We start from the raw sequence: 17137 nt of genomic DNA on the forward strand, positions 1-17137 counted from the left end.
GCACCACACTGATAAAATGTGGGGGTGCTCATATCCGTGCACATAGGAATTTTCTGAATTATGATTACTTTTTATTTATATTAATTATATACATTTGCTATTTTGCTTACTTTTGATAATTAAAAGAGTAGTATTTAAATATATTTTTTTCTTTTAATAAAAAAGAAACCCGAGCAATGAATATAACCCTGCCTGCATGCCTGCATTTCAGATCTTGGCTCTGTGCTACTGTTGTCTCAGTTGTGTTTTATGCTATGTCATTCACAACCAGCAGGAAATCATTGACGGCAGCTCCCGGTGTCCCGGGCTCACCCTTTTGCAGCCCCTCTCCTCTGGCGGTGGAGCTCAGGGCATGCAGGGGTCGGAGCAGCTTCAGCCTTTGTGGGAGCTGATATCCTGGCAGCTCTCCCGAATTTTCACAGAAACATAGAATGGCTTGAGATGGAATGAACCTTAAAGATCCTTACCCTTCCAATGCCCTGCCGTGAGCAGGGCTGCCACCGACCAGCTCAGGCTACTCAGAGCCCCATCTAGCCTGGCCTTGGACACCTCCAGGGATGGGACACCCATAGCTTCTCTGGTCAGCCTGTGCCAGGGCCTCACTATCCACCTTGTGAAAATTTTTCTGCCTGACATCTAACCTAAATCTCCCCTCTTTTAGTTTAGTCCTATCGCTATCTACCCGTGGGGAAAAAAAAAAAAAAAGTCTATTTACCTCTCGTTTAGAAGCTGCATTACGGGATGTCGAGTCCCACCGATCTCCTGCTGTTCTTTATGGTCGCCCCTGTCCCAGGGCGTTGCGTCCTGCCCCAGCTCAGCACCGCCGCTTCGGAGCCGCCCGGACCCGGCTCTCGCTGCCGATAGGTGGCATCCCCCGCCCGCGGAGCGCACCGCCCGCCTCGGGACTGAGCGGAGCGGGAGCCGCCAGGCTGCCTGCGGTACGAGGACGGACGAGCTATGTGGAGAATGGTTTCACGTCTTGCCCCGACGTGCCGCCGCCGCTCGCCTTCCCTTCCCTCCTTTCCGCTTTAAACAGCATCTGCCAAGCTAGGAGGGAAACAAGTGCGAGAGGAGCGGCAGAACGAGGAGAAGCCGTGGCTAACAGGGACGCGCGGGGACTGCCAGACCTCAAGCGTCCGCCCGAGGGCTGAGCCTGCTGCCCTCCGGACAGCCGGCCCCTCGGACATCCGCTGGAGACGGGAGAGGGCTGACAGCGTTGTCCCAGCCTGCGAGGGGTCCCCAGCGCCGCGAGAGCCGCGATCCGGGAAAAGCCGGAGCGCCCCTGGCACTGCGGGGTCGGGGTGCGGGAGGGATTCGGTGCGGCCGGAGATGCCCGTGTCACTCTCCTGGAGGCACATTGCGGGCAGGGTCGGGCAGCCTGCTCCGCGTCGGTGCCACAGCGGTCTTCCGCGGGTTTCCTTCCTTCCTTCTTTCTTTTTCTTCCTTCACTCTTTCTTTTTTTTCCTTCACTCTTTCTTCTCCTTCGTTCCTTCCTCCCTCCCTCCCTCCCTCCCTCCCTCCCTCCCTCCCTTCCTTCCTCTCCTTCCTTCCTTCCTTCCTTCCTTCCTTCCTTCCTTCCTTCCTTCCTTCCTTCCTTCCTTCCTTCCTTCCTTCCTTCCTTCTTCTTCCTTCTTCTCTTCTTTCTTTCTTCTTCTTTCTTTCTTTCTTTCTTTCTTTTCTTCTTTCTTTTCTTTCTTTCTTTCTTTCTTTCTTTCTTCTTTCTTTCTTCTTCTTTCTTTCTTTTCTTTCTTTCTTTCTTTTCTTTCTTTCTTTTCTTCTTTTCTTCTTTCTTCTTTCTTCTCTCTTCCTTTCTTTCTTTCTTTCTTTCTTTCTTTCTTTCTTTCTTCTTTCTCTCTTTCTTTCTTCTTCTTTCTTTCTTCTTCTTCTTTCTTTCTTCTTCTTCTTTCTTTCTTTCTTCTTCTTCTCTTCCTTCCTTTCCTTCCTTCTTCCTTCCTTCCTTCCTTCCTTCCTTCCTTCCTTCCTTCCTTCCACCTGGACTGAACACATCAAGTAGCAAAAGAGGAGCAAGGATAAGGGAAAAAAAAAAAAAATTGAAGAGGAAAATTCTCGCCGAGAAGAAAAGTTTTCTAGCTGTATTCCTTCTAGTAATTTGTCCTGAGACCTCAAAAGTGACTCCAAAAGAAGTCATCTAATTTCCTATTCTAGAGTAGCATTATCAGTTTTTTACAGAGGAAAAAAATATTTGTCAACACTTCATCGCCGCTCTTGAAAGTCCTTTTCCTTCCTTTTTTTTTTTTTTTTAACTTTCTATTCCTTTCCTCTCTCTCTTCTGATGGCATTCTCCTGCCGCCTGCTTACTAGTGAACGAAATGCAAATAGGATTATTCGGAAATTGTAGAAAGGATTACGCTGTAAATCCACGAAACTGAATTTGAAACAGGGTGGTTTTAAGCTTTGAATTAGAACAATATGCAGACAACGCACTGAAGGAAAATGGTGCGTTTGAGCCGTTCGAGAAGTGAGAAGAGAGGAAGCAAACACTCGCCCTACCATCTCTTTTGGAGCACGGAATGGTCTCGCGCTGCTTCGACTCTAATCGGATTTCAGCCTTGGGTCGTTCTGGCGGAGATGGGGCTGCTGTACATTTTTGAGGCGTTTCTGTTATTTTTTTCCTTGCGAGTCCTCACGTAAAGGGCATCCGCTCTTCTGCTGTCCTCGCATCGTCTATCACCTGAAACTGGGAACGAGGGATTTAATTAGGGACCAATCCTTTGTGTCACTTTCTTTGGGTTGCTCCTGCTCTCAAAGCAGAAGTGGCATTTTAAAGGCCGGTGAACTGCTTTCCTTTGCAGGAGAAAGGGGTATAACTAATTCTCTGTTAGTGTTTCCCATAATGGAGGGATCTGCTTCCCTGCCCATAAAAACAACAGCCTCACAAATAAACCACGAGATGAGTGTTGCGCTTTGGAAGCGATTCTTCGAGAGATCGACATCCAGAAATGTTTGACTTCATTCTTAAATGAATTAAACTCTGAAGGAGGAAGAAGGGGGAACAGAAGTTTCAGAAACCATCCCAAGGACAGAACTCTTCATCTGAAGTTTATTAGCTTACCGCCTCTCTCGCTTAGCGGTTGGGGAGGGGGCTTTGGGTGGAAAACTTTATTTTAGAGGGCTTTGAAATATGTCACACAGAACCACAGGATGTTTGAAGTGGGAAGGGACCATTGGGATCGCACTGCGCAGGGTCACATCCAGACGGGTTTGGAATACCTCCGTAGAAGGAGAACCCCCAGCCCCCTCCGGTCAGCTCCTCTCGGTCGTTCCCCTCCCCGAGCTGCGGCGCAGCCCCCTCCCAGAGGCCGTCCCTTGGCAGCGGGGATCTCCCTCAGCACCCACTTGGGGCCGCCCCCCCACGCGGGTCTCCGGGAAAGGGAATCCCTTAGAGAAGACACTTTTCCCCCCTTCCCGCAGGCAGGAGGGCGCGGTCCCGGGGCAGAGCAGTGGGATTCAGAGATCCCGGCACTGTTCTCGCAAAGATGCTTCAGCGCTCTGGGACAGACTCACTTTTTTTTCCCTTTCTTTCTCGGAGTGCGTCCCCCCTCCACACTGTGGACAGACCCCTCCCCCCACGCCCTCCACTCCAAGGAGGGCACGGCATCGTAGCTCGCCCCGCCGCGCACTGACGCCGAGAGCCATGTGAGGGCCCCCTCGCTATAAGGAGGGGAGGAAGGCCGCCCTCTTTGGGACTCGGCCCCGACCTCCGCACCGTCTCTCTTAATGGGCCGGCGAGCCGCCCCCTCCGCCCGCCCTCTTCTCTCTTCCTCCCTCCCTCCTTCTTCCCCTCTCTCTCCTCCTCCCAGGACTAGGCGCGCTCCCTCTGCCCCGCATCCATTAATGTCTGGGGGCTGAGGTGAGGAGAAAGAAGAGGGAACGGGCTCCCAGCGCGGCGGCACGGCCCCCCACCCCCAAACCCCAGCCCCAAACAAAAGCAAAAGACCAAAAAAAAAAAAAGAAAAAGAAAAAGAGGGGGGAGGGGAGAGAGGGGAAAAAAAAAAAAAAGCGAGAGAGAAAAATCTTGAAAAAAGCAGCAAAAAATACGCCAAACCATAAGGCACCGCCGTCTCCGAGCGGGCGGCAGCAGCGCTCTCGCAGCGCGGCGGCGCTGGGGCCCGGCCCTCCTGCCCGCGGCGGCGGCGGGGCGGCTCTCGGCGGAGCGCCGCGGGGGCCCGGCGGGGAGAGCGGCCGCCCGCCCGCCGCGCCGCGCCGCCCGCCGCCGATGCGCTGTCCCGCCGCCTCGCCATGACCCTGAGCTCGGAGATGTCCGAGGCGTCGGCGCTGGCTGAGGAGACCGACATCGATGTGGTGGGCGAGGAGGACGACGACGAGGACGAGGAGGAGCCGCAGCCCCACCGCCGCCGCCGCCGCTCCTACGCCGAGGACGAGGAGGAGGAGGAGGAGGAGGAAGAGGAGGATGCGGGCGACCTTCACGACGACGCCCTGCTGCCGCGGTCGCCAGTGCACGCGGGCGGCGGCGGCGGCGGCGGCGGCGGCGGCGGCGGGGCGGGCGGCGGGGACGGGCCCGGCGGCTCGCGGCCCCCCTCCCGGGGCGGCCCGCAGAAGGCGGTGGCGGCGGGCGGCGGCGGGGCGGGCGGCGGCGGCGGCGGCGGCGGGGCGGGCGGCGGCGGCGGCGGCGGCGGCGGAGGCAAGAACAGCTTGGTAAAGCCGCCCTACTCATACATCGCGCTCATCACCATGGCCATCCTGCAGAGCCCCAAGAAGCGGCTGACGCTGAGCGAGATCTGCGAGTTCATCAGCGGGCGCTTCCCCTACTACCGGGAGAAGTTCCCCGCCTGGCAGAACAGCATCCGCCACAACCTCTCTCTCAACGACTGCTTCGTGAAGATCCCCCGGGAGCCCGGCAACCCGGGCAAGGGCAACTACTGGACGCTAGACCCCGAGTCCGCCGACATGTTCGACAACGGGAGCTTCCTGCGCCGCCGAAAGCGCTTCAAGCGTCAGCAGCTCCCGGCTCCGGAGCTGCTGCTGCGCGCCGTGGACCCCGCCGCCTTCCTCCCGCAGCCCCCACCCCAGCCCCCGCAGCAGCCGCCCTGCGCCTACGGACCCTACGGCTGCGGCTACGGCCTCCAGCTGCAGCCCTACCACCCCCACTCCGCCCTCTTCGCCTTCCACCACCCCTCCCCGCCGCCCCGGCAGCCCCCTGCCGCCCCCGCCGGCGCCCCCGCCGCGGCGCTGCCCGCCGCCGCCGCCGCCGCGCCGCCGGGCCCCTTGCTGCCGGCGGCGGAGCTGGCACGGACGCCCTTCGGCTACGCGCACCCGCTGGGCCCGGCGCTGGCGGCCTCGCTGCACGCCGCCAAGCCCGGCAGCGGCGCGGCGGTGGCCCGCTCACCCTTCTCCATCGAGAGCATCATCGGGGGGGGGCCCGGCCCCGGCCTGGGTGCCGGCCCCGCTCCCGGTGCGGGCAGCAGCTGCGCCTCGCAGTCGGGCGCAGCGCCGGGGCTGTCCCGCTCGCTGGGGAGCGGCCTGGCACCCGCCGCCGCGCTGCCCGCCGCGCCGGGCCTGGCGGCCCGCATCTCTAACTGTTAAGGGGTTCGGAGTCTTTCCGAAGGTAGGATCTGGGCTCTTTTTCTTCGCCGCTCGGATGCCCGGCGGACGCACGGAGGAGCGGCTTTGCGCGGGATTTGCGCGGGATTTGCGCGCGGTTTGCGCGTTGGGGATATATGAGGTCGTTCTCTGTGGCCGGCGGGTTGCCCGGGACTGGTCCGATGCACAGCCAGGTCGGTGTACTGCACGGACGGGCGGTCACGCTGTTGGAAAGTTACTCGTTACTCCTTTAAAAAAAAAAAAAAAAAAAAAAAAGAGAGAGAGAGAGAGAGAGAGAGAAAGAAAGGAAAAAAAAAAGTAATAATAATAAATAATGTCTCTAAACCGTCAAAGTTCAGAGATTCTCAGGTCTAGGAGCTTAAAAACAGTGATTTACAGAAACAGAGAAGGCTTGAGGGAGGACAGCAAAGCAATACTTTTTCATTTTAGTACACTTGTCTCATGTACTTTTATAAAAGAAAAGATTAACATGTTTACACAGAAGAAAATCAAGATTATCATTTCTTATTTTAACCTGTGTTTTGTATTATAATAGGCTTACGGAGTTTTTATTTTGTACTTTATGCGTATTCTTTACAAGGAATATTGTTAAAAATTACTGGCAAGTATTATTGTACCATTTTAATGTAAAATTTTTACACATTTTCCAAAATAAAATTTTTAATTTTCAAAATAATGACAATAATAACAACAATAACAATAATAATTGGAGAACTAAAGCAAAAGACCAAAGAAGCCATGCCAGGCAATTTGTTTCAAGCCCTTTCCTCCGCAGTACTTCTCCCGTCCCCAGGACATCTCTCTCCCTGTCTCTGTGCAGAGAAATCCTGGTGTTTTTTCCTGGGGAAATATCGCAGTGTTCAAATGATTTTTAGTTTGATATTTCTTATAACTGGACCTGACTGCAGAGAAGAGGGTCTAAGTACTATCTTCACAGACCCACCGACGGTCCCAGCAGAGAGTTGGGGGCGGGAGGGGGTGGGGAGGAGGGGAGAGAGAAATAAATAAATGAAGGGATGCAGTAATAGAGATCCGGGACAAAAGAGGGAATAAATAGGAGCAGGTCTCTCTCGGGGAACGGAGCCCACTCCGCACAGCGCCAAGCGGAGCGATGATCAAAAAGACGGTTCGAAACTATTTTACACTTAGAGGTGAATTCTAAAGCAGAACGGCATCGGGTCTGGGCCTCCCGGAGGCCCAAAGGAAAATAGTAATGAGGGGCACGCACAGAGCTTCCGAGATTTGTCAGAGCCTCTTACATTTCTGTGACGATAATGCGGACATGTGTTTCTACTTTTCGATTCATATAATATAAAATGAGCGCGGGGACAGGGCTGAGTGATGAGCTGATTGAATGCGTGAGCCACTGAGACGGGAATGAAGGGGTGCTCAGAGTGAGCCGCGTAGCGAGCGTTGTTGGTTTTGGTCTCTGGTTTGGGCACAGAGATATAGATGTGTTTCCTTCTTAACCAAAACGCCTACTTCCAATATTCGGAGTTTTAGCGTGAAAAAAAAAAAAAAGAAAAAAAAGAAAAAAAAAAAGAAAAAGAAAAAGAAAAGAAAAGAAAAAGAAAAAAAAAAAGAAAAAAGAAAAAAAAGGAATTGAAAAGGAACAGGCGTGCAGTTTTGTTGTGGACTTGGCCGCCAGCCTATGGAATCGGGACAGCGATTTTCAATAACGATTTTGTAGATAGGGGGATAATGTAAATTTTCTAGGGGAAAAAAAAAAAGGAAAGAAAGAAAGAAAGTTATTTATTGTTGTGGGGAAAGAAAGCCGCCGTGGTTACGTGCATTTACGTCTCGAAATGCCCTGTCACCTTAGTTTTCAGAACTCTTGCGGATCGAAGAACGGTGCTTTCCTGTTTTGTTGGTAACCATCGCAGGGTAAAAGCCCCTGTTATCAATGAGTGGAAGTTCGGATGCGAGATCTGCGGCGTTCCGTTCGTAGCATGCGGCTGCAAGGCCGTCCTGCGGGTCCCGGGTCCTTGGAGGAGAGCTACGTTCTGTCCCGTTTAGTTTTTAAAGCGTAAGGGAGGAGAGCCCGGAGTAGCCGCGTCCGTTCTCTTCGGGGTGAACCGATGCTTATTGCCGAGGGAGCCGGCAGCTCGCCGCCACCAGACCCGGCCGGGCCCGCATTCACGGCGTCCTTCGGGGCTGCGGCAAAACCACACAGAGGGAGTCCGGGAGGAGAGAGTTTTTGGAGTGGTGATATGCCCGGTGGGACGCTACCCTGCGCGGGCTGCTCACGGGTCGCTCCGGGCTGAGGCGGGAGGCAGCGGCGAGGTGCACGGCCCGGCAAGCCGGGTTCGCGGGTATGTCTGTGCGGTGAAACCGCTGCACCAGCTGTTCCTCCGGTATTTTACGTCGTGCGTGGACAGGGCCTCCCTCCATCTAGAAGTCGTAGGCAGCCGGCAGGAGGACTTGCGGTTGGTGCTATAGATTTATTTTTCAAGCGCCAAGGAAGGGGTCTGGGAACGGGGCTCCCCGCGCTGTTCCCCCCCCGGTTCTTCGCAGCAGGTGCCGCCGTCACCCGCTGCCGTGAAAGTGTCCCTCGGTGCCCCCGCAGCAGGGCAGAGGCCGGGGCCGAGCCCTTCCTCCGACACAGCCGGGCCTCACAAACGCGGCGGTGGGACAGACACGGCGCTGTCGCCTCCTCCTCCTCCCAGCCACAGAGTATGGGTTCATTAACTCGTCTCCTTTTCTCATCGTATCTCCACGGGACTGAGAGACGAATTGCTGGGGCTGAATCGGGAGGGGATTGCTCTATATGGGGGCGAATGTTTCAATCAGTTCCTCCTGAAGGACCACACAAAAAGAAACTTTTTGGTTTATGGTGCTATTATGCAGCGTTTTAATCTAAGGATAGATTTAGCCAAATGTTATCTATTGGGAATTTAATGAAGCCCTTATGTATTCAATTGCGCTTTATGCCACACACAGTGACTCTATCCAGAAACGTTTCCTTCCACATATTTCTTTGTTTCTGTTGGGTGATTTATATATTTTTAATTAGTTTTTCTTTGATTATTTCATCTCAGCCGCCTTGTACAACATTCCTCCCAAGCAGGACTGCGTTAGGTCGCTTCCCACATCCCCTATACTTTTCCCCCGCCCTTCCCCGTTTGGGATCTTATGACTTTGCACGTCCGCACGCTGCGCCCGTCCCTCAGAGAGCTCCCCCCGGGGCCGACACCGCGACGGCTCCGACGGCACCGCTGTGGGCGCGGGGGCTGGGCCAGGCGGGAGGGAGTCTGCACGCCGGTCCTCGGCCCCGTAGCTTCCCCATCCGCGTCTCCTTTGGGCCGCACACTTCTCCCGTTCCCTTTCCTGCCGCAGCGAAAGACACTGTCGGCAGCGGGGGGTACTCTGGCTCATCCCGCATCCTTGCATTCAAGGATTCAAGCAGCACTGTCCCTGAGCCTGGGGACGGGTTGGGGCGGCGGTGGCCTCACCTGCTCTCGGCTGCTCTCTTCGCTGCAGTGCCGGTGTCAAAGGGGAGCGCGCACGGCCGCCCCCGCGGTGGAGGCCTGGGCGGGAGATCTGCTGGAAATCAGTTCTGGTTTAATAGCCCCTTGGCACGGCCCGGAGACTCTGCTCTGTGTGCAATACTTTCCTTTATTACTCACAGTAAGTACTTCAGTAGGCTCTGATAACACTGTATTTGACAGAAATCGTGGAAATTATGATCATGGCCAAATGCTCCCTGCACGGGAACTTGCTAACCAAAGCAGATCCGCTCCTCGGCTGGCCCGGGCCGCAGAGAAGTGCCGTCCGCATCCCAGCGGAGCTGCCTCTCGGCAGGTATGTAGGTGTCGGATCCCCGCCGCTCCCACTCACCTCTCCTCTCCCTGCCTTCTCCGCACATCCTCGCCCCTCCGCCACCCCACCGTGCCCGCTCCGCGCGGGGCTTCCCCTGCCTGTGTGCGCATACGCGGACGTGTGGCCGTATTTGCGGGAAAACGGCGCTCCCGATGTTAACGAGCTGCGATCTGCACAGATGGCCGCCCGTCTGTCTGGGAGGAGGAGGAAACCTGCAGCACAGCCTCTGCTCCCTAAACCACTTGTTCCTTTTTGTCTTGTTTTGTTTCTTTCCATTCACAGAAGAGAAGAACCGCCGCCCGGCCCGACTCTCCGCCGAGGTTCGGGTTCGACCTAAAAGAGAGGAGAGGCAAAGGCTGGCGCTGCGAGATGGGTAGCCCCGTGGCGAACCTTGCTGCGGCCCCGCGGATGACTCCGGCCCCTACGCACCCGCGGAGAGTTGGAGCTGGGCCTCGGCATGCCCAGAAAGTAGAACGGGTTATAGATTGGGTTATACGCATTATCGATTATTATTTAATTTAATTTAAGATCTATACGATTTTAGGAACGATACCACTGAAATCATTGGGAAAATCGTAGAAGAAATTTTTTTTTTTTTCAAAGAAAAATTATTAAACTAGCCCTTTCTCCAAACCGCAAGAGACTTGTTGAATTGATTCTAAATTTCCCTTTCGCCGACGGAGCAAAACGGCGTGCAGAAGTCTGCAGGGCCCCATATTTAGATGATAAATTATGCAATTCATGTTGGGAGCAAAAGGATAAATAACGATTTCGGTTGTTGCGATAACTCGTCCTCTGAAGCTGGGGTAACCCTACCCACCATCAGTCAGGAGGTATTTCTCTCCCGTAGGGCAACAGAATACCATCTGCATACTTCGAAATGCGGTGTAGTCGGGGGCCAGTACCGCAGCAACGGGGCCACGGCCCTTCGCACCTCACTCTGCTCCCCCCGGGAGCGCGCACGCACACCTGTACGCGGCAAAGACATTAAATACACACAATCAAGATAAATGAGGTGTCTTCCCCAGGTTTTCTCTTCTTAAAATAAACACTGCCACGTCTGCTTATTCAGCCATCGCCGGGCAGAATTGATCGTTTTCTAATGTACGTGTTTACAGTGGAATTCCACCTGTCGGCCACTCGAAGGAGGCCTGAAGCCAAGCGGTCTCTTCGGATCAATAGTTCATGTTTAAATGAACGATTGGTGAAAAACCAATTTAGGTGAGAAGCGGAGGAGCAGGCGAAGGACAGGTGACTGTCCTCTCTGAAACCGGACGAGATAAAAAAAAATTACGGGGCCATGAAAAATAACTCATAATACACCTTCCAGCCTGACACCGATTTCACGAAATCTCGCCGGGGGAAGCTGAGTGCGTTCTGCCGAGCTCCCCTCCACCAGTTGGAAGTCCGTAAGCCCTCCTTCGAGCACACGAGTGTGCGTCCTTTCCCAGTCCAGCAGGCACTCGGCAGCTGCGGCGCCGGTAAACCCAGAGCTCAGACCTCTTCCCGCTGCTTCCTCGCTGTGCGCGTGGAGCCAAATGCGGCCCTTCTCTGGGGATTACCCCCTACAGATCGTTTTCAGCACGACTCCCCTCGCGAGGGCACTTCCCCAGGTTCTGAAAACTCTGTCCTCCCGAGCCACGGACGCGGTTCGCGGGGATGTCCCGGGCCGCCCGCAACAGACTTCAGCCGCACGCCGGGACAGGCGCCTGCTTTTAAGCCGACGCTTTCCCCTGCAGCCTCCTCAGAAGAAGTCCGCAACAACTTGCTAACGCAAAGTTAGCCAAGGCCAGCGCTCCAGCAAGAGCTACGCAGCCCCGACCGGGAGCTGCCTCCGCTGCACTTGTGATTGCAGGGCAGCGCGGCTGAGGGCAGCGCGCAGAGCCCCGTGGCCACGCTGGGCGGGACGGGGACGGGGTGCGGCGGAAGCCCCAAGCCCGCTCCCGGCCGGGCACATTGCCGCAGCGCCAGGCTGTCCGCCAGGGACCAGAGCTGGCTCGAGCTCCCGTCGAGGGAGTGGGACAGGAGCCAAAATTCAGCTGAACACGTATAAGAGTTTGCGATGAGTAATGGTGCGGGATGATGCGGGATGATGCCGGATGATTCAAGATAAAGAATGCGAGCCGAGCCCGGAGCCCCCGTTGGGGCTCACCGCCATCGGCGTTGTGCAGGGCCGTATCCATCTCGGCATCGAAGCGGACTGTAAAATGGCTCTTGCGACTCCTGCAGCGGAGAAAGTTCGGGCCAGGGCTGCCCTCATCACTGGGGGCGTCAGGAGGGCCCCACGATCTGGGCCAGGGTGCGGGCTGCTCCGCTCCCCGAGTCAGCCTCGTCGGGGGCTGCAGACGGAGAAGCTGGAGCTCGGAATCTGCACGGGCCGTTCGGAGACACCGCGGGGCGCTGGGGGCGGGGAGCCCGGACCCGGCGGTATAAATCCCTCGGCAATTGAGTTCTGCACCTTTGATTTGAAAAATCGGGTTCCTTGAGTGGAAACAGTTGACAGGAATCTAAAAGGATTAGCTGCATTCCACACGGGATCATTTTTACTGGTAACATTTTGAAACGATTGATCCCTTCCAGACCATAAACAATGTCCAGAAAAATGATCTAACTAGACTGCCATTGTTCGCCTTTGTCTGCGAATCCCCTTTCGCCAGCAGTTTGATTAGGGACTTTGACGGGGTGGGTCTAATTTTCTCCCCCTCCTTTCCCGCACGAAGTTTGAAATCTCTGCAAGGCCCATCTGTCGGAGAGCGGGCGGTCGGGGGGAAGGCACCAGGTAGGGGAGAGAGGAGAGAGGAGACTGAAAGGGGAGAGGGGGGATTCGTGACCGGAGGGGCCCGAAACGAGGGAGGTTTCCCTCCGCCATGCTTCTCCCGGAGGCCTTTGTGTCAGCCCGCCAGAGAGCAAAGGAAGCAGAGGAGAGCAGAGCTCGTCGGAGGGCATGCAGCCCGGGGCCTCACGCACTGCCCGCACCCACCCGCGCCCGGCGGCGCTCCGGCGGCCGCCTCCCGGCCGACCCGGCCGGAGACACAGCGGGGAAGACATGGGGAGGGAGCCTTGAGGCCCTGCCCCGCCGCGCTGCCGGCGGACTTTCCCTGTTTTGACACCTGCGCACGCTGCCCCGTGCTCCTTTCCCTGATTTATTGCCCAATTAAAGGTTCAGTGTTCCTCGAGCCACCCGCGCTGCATCCCTCCGCACCATCCTCTCTGCAACACTGTGGCGGCGTGCCGGAATGTGCGACGAGGGCCGTCCGCTGACCCCCGCCCGGCCCCGCACTCCGGCCGGGTCTGCTTTCATAGCCCAGTCAGGAGGGCGGAGCAGGTGGCAACTCAGGTGGTCGTTCGTCTTGCCCCACCATCCTCTTCCCCTTCCTTTCCTTTGCGCGGTGTGACTTCGGGGATCGGCCGACGGCACGGCCCGGTGCGGAGAGGGGCTGGAGGCACAGCGCGGTTCTACAGAGCCGGAGCCGGAGCGACAAACGGCGGCCCGGGCCAAATCCACCGAGGGAGGGAAAAAAAAAAAAAAAAAAAAAAAGGCCAGAAAGCGCAATTCCACCTCCGTTGTTCTGTCAGCCCCCAGCTGGGAGACAGCAGCTTCTGTCCCTCGGATCCCTCGGGACGTGTCCTTCGTGCTGAAGTCCGGAGTTTCCTTTCTTTCTTTCTTTCTCTCTTTCTTCTTTTTTCTTTCCCTCCCCCCCCCCCTTTTTTTTTTTTTTTTTTTTTTTTTTTGTTACTCCTTTATTTCATTTTCCCTCACAGAGAATAAGCCGCTACCCGGAGTAGATTGGCAGCATTGAGCATCTTCCTAACTTAACTCTGTCTTCCTTGCATCTATCAATCCACCTTTCTAATTAGACTAATTAGAAGATGTGTGGACTGTTGTTGGGCCCATAGACTAAACTGCTTAGGGCTTGTGAAAGGAGGGCTGAATGCCCGCCATGGGAGGTGGCCATTCAGGGGGACAGTAACAGTTGCTACATTTATCTCCTGCCATTGAAAAGAGCTCCGCTTAAAGCTCGATTAAAATGTTTGGAAACTAATGCCACCCTGGATCCCTCTCTAATTAGAGGGCCTAGATAGATCACCCCGATCAGTCAAAAGAAGCTCCTTCCAGAGCCTGAGCTTTCTGTTCAGCAAAATTACTTCACTCCACCCCGCCCCCTCCTCGAAAAGAGAAAGAAAAAAAAAGGAGAGAAAGAGATAACCGCCAGAAAAGCTGAAGAGAGGAGGAAAATGGCGCTGGGCCGAACTTCTCCTTCCTAACAGTTTTTGACTCCGACTTTCCTTGACTCTGAGGTTTCCCAGAGAGGCAGTGGGTACCTGAGGCCCTAGCTTCCCTAGGCGCTGCGCCGAGCCCCTGAGTGCGCAGGTGCGCACTTAGTGGAGTGCGCGGGGGCCTCGACGTGGGGCTGGCGGCTGGAGCCCCCGGGGCCGCAGGGAGTTGGCAGCAGTCGGTCTGTGCCGCATCCCGGATTAACTTCCCTGCTCCTGCTCCGCTGGTTCTGCCAGCCGGGGGGGCTCGGAGGAAGCGGAAAGCCGCCGCCTCTCACCCCTCGCTGAGAGCCCCCGAGACGGGTCCTGCCACAGGTGCAGAGGTCGGCGCGCACTCGGACGGCACTGGTTGGAAGAAAAAAGGCAGGAGGACCTGGAGAGAGGTCCGCGGACCTGGCCAGGGCCCTCCGAGCAGCAGACTCCGCTCTCCTGCCGCGCCGCCCGCGGGAGGTGCGCAGCCCGAGCCCAGCCGCTTGGCCCCGGCGCACCGCATAAACCCGCAGCACCGCCTCTTCCGCGTGCTACATGGGGATTGCGTCCTCATAAACGTGAATGAAAGTCTGGAACTGACGGGGGGAAGGGAGGAGAAAAAAAGTTCTTAATTACCACCCGTCTTGCTACACCCAGAGGTCCGACTTACAGGCCAGACACGACGAAAGTGCCCGACAAGTGTTCTCATGGCTTGGCAGGCCTCGAATCCGCGAAAATCGGAGCCGGACGCTCTCTCGGGGGCCACAGCCCCGCGATGCCCGCAAACAGCGGCACGAAGAGGTCCGCAGAGACCGCCGGCACCGAGGGGCGAAGAGTGAGCAGGGCTGCATGAGTTCGGTGTTCACAGCACACCCTCGGCAGCAGGGCAGGGTGAGGCTGGGGTAGGGTTAGTGATATAGTTTTCGACTTTAAAGAGCGATTTGATCCCTTCTCATTCGTATCTGCCAGGAAAGTTATAATTGCGTCCCGTTGTTCTCGCCTTTCCTAAGAAGAGGCTCACTGCGGCCCCTTATTGCCGCTGACAGATGCGATCTCGTGGGAGGAAGATGAGAGATGCCCGGGAACAGGCAAGCAGAGAAAAATACGTGGGGTCTTCTCTAGTATTGCTACCTACAGAACGCCCTCCTTCAATTCTCCTCTTTTGGGGAGAGAATTGGGGTGGTCTAGTGGCTGACCCGCTCTTTGTCCGCGGGGAAAGTGACAGGAAAAGAACCAGCTCTGAGCCGCGGGTGGGCAGCAGGTGGGAGAAGGAGGGTCATTCCACGGACTGCCCTGGCCACACGGTGCTGCTTCGTATCCTCTGGTCCCAGTGAGCTCAGTAGGACGAGTCCAAAGGACAAGCCGATCAAATATTTACCTTAGGGACACACCTTTTCCTTTCCCTTTTCCTTTTCCTTTCCCTTTTCCTTTTCCTTTTCCTTTTCCTTTTCCTTTTCCTTTTCCTTTTCCTTTTCCTTTTCCTTTTCCTTATTTTCCTTTTCCTTATTTTCCTTTTCCTTTTCATTTTCCTCCTCCTTCTCCTTCTCCTCTTCCTCCTCCTCCTCCTCCTCCTTCTCCTTTTCCTTTTCCATCTCATTTTTCCCTTATAAAGCACACTCGGCACACACGACAGACCTGCTCGGCTGCAGAAGCCGGATGTCTGAGCATGGATTGCCCCATCGCCGAGTGCTCCCAGAGACTCTCCCCTCCCTGCCCTCTCCCCCCCTCCTCCCCCAGCACTGTGCTGACTCAGGGGTACAGCCGCCCCGGCCCTGCTCACAGGATGCACTGCTGCCCGCACACTCCCAGCGCAGACTGCCGCGGCCCCACACAGCGAAGCTCCTCCGGAGATGTCCAGAGCCATTCAGGAGCATTGCCTGCCCTTCGGGACCGAGGGAGGGTGCGAGGGCTAGATGTGAGTTTGCAGAAGTTGACTCAGTTTCAGAGTTTATTTGATTTTGAAGAGTTCTGGATCTTCCCAGGGCTAGTATCTGCATTTCTGAAGCCCCAGGGGAAGCCTTGGTTCTGCTGACCTTTCTCTTCTCAAAACAAGTAGATGAGGACAGAGGATGCTCCGTGTCCAGACCCAGGGGCGGCTGCAGCTGTGTGCCTGGTAGTCGCCGCAGTCAGCAGGTAGCTGAGCAGTGTGTCTACATTTCACATGTTTCCCATTGTTCTCCTCGTGGGCGTTAATACGAGAAGTTTTCTTGCTAGTGCTGGGAACATTTTCTTCTATCCGAAAGGGAAATTCCCACAAGTAGCATGAACATAGGGGTCAACGCTCTGGGCCGAGAGATTTAGCTGAAACCTGTGCTCTTAAAATCATGCAAATGGGGGTCTCACGGGTCCCTTGCGCTGGTCGGGCCAGGCAGGAAGGCAAAGATTTGGGGGGGCGGGGGGGTGGGGGGAGAGTGTGGGGGAGAAGTAGTGCTTTTCTTTCTTTCTTTCTTCCTTTCTTTCTTTCTTTCTTTCTTTCTTTCTTTCTTTCTTTCTTTCTTCTTTTTCTTTCTTTCTTTCTTTCTTCTTTTCTTTCTTTCTTTCTTTCTTTCTTTCTTTCTTTCTTCTTTCTTTCTTCTTCTTCTCTCTTTCTTTCTCTCTTCTCTCTCTCTTTCTCTTCTCTCTCTCTCTCTCTCTTTCTCTCTTTCTTTCTCTCTTTCTTCTCTCTTTCTCTCTCTTCTCTCTTTCTCTCTTTCTTTCTTTCTGGCGGGGAGGATGTTGAGGAAAAATCCTATTTTCTCTGAAAATACCACGCCGGGGGTGCGCAGAACCTCACAGCTGCCGCCGTGGGATGTGGAGGGTCAGAGAGCTCCGCCCAAAGAGGGACCTCAGGGGTCCGGAACCCCTCGCGATCTGCTGGGAAGCAGAGTGTGATCCGACTACCTCAACAGCGGGAGCGACTTTCCCCAGATGTTGATAACAGAAAAAGACAAAAGGGGAGATAGAATAAATATTTGTCCTTCAGGAATGGAAGTTATTAAATTAACGCCCGAAAGTTCACGCTTTCTAATGAGTTTTGTCAAACATTATTTTTTGAAAGGAAAGATCAAAATATGTGAAGTTTTGCCTTGGGCCGATGCAGTGGAGCGTAAGAAAAAACTATTAACATACATCATCGAGCCACGCACGCCACTGCTGGACAAGTATAACAGAAGGTAAACAGATTATTTTGTTTAATAATGTTGACAGCTCTTATGGAGCAGAATTGGAGAGACCTAAATATTAATAGAGTCATTCAAGTGGAGCAAAAGTTACAAATCATTAGCTGAAGAAAGTTGGCTTTCAGCCCACATTCTATAGGGGCATGAGGGAAGCGTGGTAACTGTGCTGTTACCGTCTACAAAAGGGCAATTTCTGTATATAATTTATTTAGATGAAGTGTGCAGAATGTTTTTATTTGTTCTCCATCTAGCTGTCTCACCTCTGTGTGAACTCCCCAAACCCAGATCTACTCCAAATACTTCTGCTCCCCCTTCTGCACACTTCCCTCCAC

General features: G+C 55.0%; 1 protein-coding gene across 1 annotated transcript; it reads left to right on the forward strand.

The window, feature by feature from the left end:
- The first annotated feature begins 3139 nt into the window (after window positions 1-3139).
- FOXD1 (forkhead box D1) lies at window positions 3140-10041 on the forward strand. The gene is made up of 2 exons (XM_085213184.1): window positions 3140-9384; window positions 9685-10041. The coding sequence occupies exon 1, from the start codon at window positions 4261-4263 to the stop codon at window positions 5563-5565; it is 1305 nt and encodes a 434-aa protein (XP_085069310.1). The 5' UTR covers window positions 3140-4260; the 3' UTR covers window positions 5566-9384; window positions 9685-10041.
- The last annotated feature ends 7096 nt before the right edge of the window (window positions 10042-17137 follow it).

This window comes from Meleagris gallopavo, chromosome Z (assembly GCF_905368555.1).
Source record: "Meleagris gallopavo chromosome Z, MGAL_WU_HG_1.1, whole genome shotgun sequence".
NCBI classification, from domain to species: domain Eukaryota; kingdom Metazoa; phylum Chordata; class Aves; order Galliformes; family Phasianidae; genus Meleagris; species Meleagris gallopavo.

Coding starts and splice junctions, on each gene's coding strand:
- FOXD1 (XM_085213184.1), top strand. CDS start 4,261: ATGACCCTGAGCTCGGAGATGTCCGAGGCGTCGGCGCTGGCTGAGGAG.